The following is a 2,500-nucleotide window of genomic DNA, read 5'->3' on the forward strand; positions in this document are numbered from 1 at the left end:
TTCAAGAAGTAACTAGGAAACGATCATGGCTAAAGTACAGATCATGAATGTGGTAGTCTGTGAAAATCCGTGTCCTTTTTCGAGCAGTTTTCAATTTCAAATCACGTTCGAGTGTACAGAGGAGCTGACCGAAGGTTTGTACCGTTTCCTTTGCTTTGATTGCGGAATTGTACATTTCCTTTGTCGTACATTTCGTTGTGAAACTAACGGTGATTGATCCATTTGAAATCGTTAGATTTAGAATGGAAAATAATATACGTTGGATCGGCAGAAAACGATTCGTATGATCAAGTGTTGGATTCGGTCTGGGTCGGACCAGTTCCTGTGGGCACACACACGTTTCTGTTTGAGGTATAGTAAGCTTATTACTTAGCATATATATGTCTTGTGTCGTTGAAAGGGGTTAGTGTTTAATTTCAAAATGTAACTTAAAGTGGGTGACCTCGTGAGAACTTTAATTCATTGCAGCGTCCATCGACTAGAACACTTTTTGTCTTGTTGGATTTTGTTCAAATCCACCTAGTATCACACATGTGCAATAGACCATTAAATTGCAGTTGTGTGCTCAGTTACCTGACCTTTGAATGAAAGTGAGTCTGGAGTTGACCTTGCTTTGATAGAAACCTCACTGCTTTTCTTATTTTAATGATGAAGTTCTCATGCTAATTAATAGGAATTTACATAAGAAAAGCAGTGATGTTTCCGTCAAAGTAAAGTCAACTCCAGCCTCACTGTCATTCAAAGGCCAGGAAACTAAGCACACAACTGTAAAATGGTCTATTCCAAACATCTGTAGAATATGGAAGCAAATTGTGTCAATGAAACTTTCCCTTTGCAATAGCAATTTAACCCTCTCATTCCTGAAGTGGCCCCGATCTACTTGTAAAATCGTTGCAAAGAAGCTTGAAAAAGGCCTAGGCATGAACATGACTCATTCAAGCTTGGTAGACCTTTTTCCAAGGCTTCTAGACTAGAGTGCTCTTTCACATTTGATATCTTTTTTTTACACCTGCAGTTCAAATATTCAACTTGTAAATATAATTGATTCTCATGGAAAAAAAGGTATTCCTATTGATAACCATGCTTTTGTAATAAACGGGTAAACAGGGCAACCGTGAAACGTATTCTACGGAACCAAAGTCACCTTTATTACACACACAAAAGCGGCCACTCTCAAAAGCACACATGTTCTAGCGCGCACAAAGCTGTGTCGCGTGATCCTATGCCTACACTTTTTATTAAGGCACTTAACCTATTCTCTTAGTCCTACTAGTCAAACTTGTAGATTCTACTTGTTGTGACAGAAGGTGGTCTTGTGCATCAATGGCACAGAATGGGGGCTGGTTAAGCAGTGAAAGGATAAAGAATATCTGTTCATCCACTGAAAAACCATCCTTTCTTGACCCCTTTCCCTCTAAGATTGACACTTAAGAGATTTTACTCTGCAAAACTCTAGATGATTTTACAGGTCAATGGGAGGTTGATTTAGAGGTGTAAGGGTTAAAGACTACTGAATATTCCAGACAAAGCAACAAGCTACACACATTCAAGAAGGTCTAGTGTGGCCAATGTTGTTTTGTTAACAAGAAATCATAATCATTGCTTTTAAAGCTCTGTGGCTCTTAATTTCGGATTTCTCTCATTGAAAAGAATTGACAGCAAAGGTTATCTCACTCACATTATTTCCCTCAGAGTCAGTATCATATTTTTCTAGGGTAATTCTTATTTTTCCACCAAAACAGACATTTTTTCCTTGCGCATTGTCGGAAAGCGCGATATTAACCCATTATTATGTGGCTCTGTCTCACGAGGACTGGGAACTACAAAATTCACGAATTTGATTGGCTAAAATCGATATTGACCGCGGTCTAGATTTTCCCATCTAGACCGGCATCTAGACCGGTAATGTTTTGTGGTGAAAAGATGCAAACTAAAATGCAAAAATATTGAGTATTTTCTTCTACCAATATTTATTTATGGAAGTGCCAAACAGCATGATGACAAAAGAGAGGATGACGAGCAAACTTTGACAGAATTAAGTTCAGCTCATCGCTACTCATCGCTGTTTCGCAAGCAAAATGTCAGTTACTACAAACCAGTTACATTAAACGAATTAAATTGTTCTTGTTTGCCATATAATAAACATCTTATTAACCGAGCTTAGTCAGTCTGTATGGGAGAATCTTGACCTCGGTCGTGTGTACAGACCTCACTGCGTTCGGCCTGTACTCACGACCTCGGTCAAGATTCTCCCATACAGACCTCCTACTTGGTTAATAAGAGCTAATCGTCTGGCGTTAGACAGCCGGTTTGGACGTCAAAGGGTTAAGGAACAGAAACAGAACTTGTAGGCTGCCATTATAAGGAACTTTTCTTTTCAGGCAAAATCGCCAGATCCCTGTCAAATTCCAGACGAAGATTTAGTTGGCGTCACTGTGGTTCTCTTGACTTGCTCTTACAGAGACAAAGAATTTGTTCGAGTAGGTTACTATGTCAACAA

General features: G+C 39.1%; 1 protein-coding gene across 1 annotated transcript in view; it reads left to right on the forward strand.

Annotated features, from left to right (window-relative positions):
• The window catches only part of LOC137973063 (histone chaperone asf1a-A-like), a 4,882-nt gene that overhangs the window by 93 nt on the left and 2,289 nt on the right, over window positions 1-2,500 (forward strand). Inside the window, exons 1-3 of the mRNA XM_068819787.1 lie at window positions 1-134; window positions 236-351; window positions 2,382-2,500. The exon at window positions 1-134 is cut by the window's left edge and continues 93 nt beyond it; the exon at window positions 2,382-2,500 is cut by the window's right edge and continues 58 nt beyond it. Coding sequence (XP_068675888.1) covers window positions 26-134; window positions 236-351; window positions 2,382-2,500 — 344 coding nt within the window. The 5' untranslated portion in view covers window positions 1-25. The remainder of the gene's footprint in view (window positions 135-235; window positions 352-2,381) is intronic.

This window comes from Montipora foliosa, chromosome 10 (genome assembly GCF_036669935.1).
Source record: "Montipora foliosa isolate CH-2021 chromosome 10, ASM3666993v2, whole genome shotgun sequence".
Classification (NCBI taxonomy): domain Eukaryota; kingdom Metazoa; phylum Cnidaria; class Anthozoa; order Scleractinia; family Acroporidae; genus Montipora; species Montipora foliosa.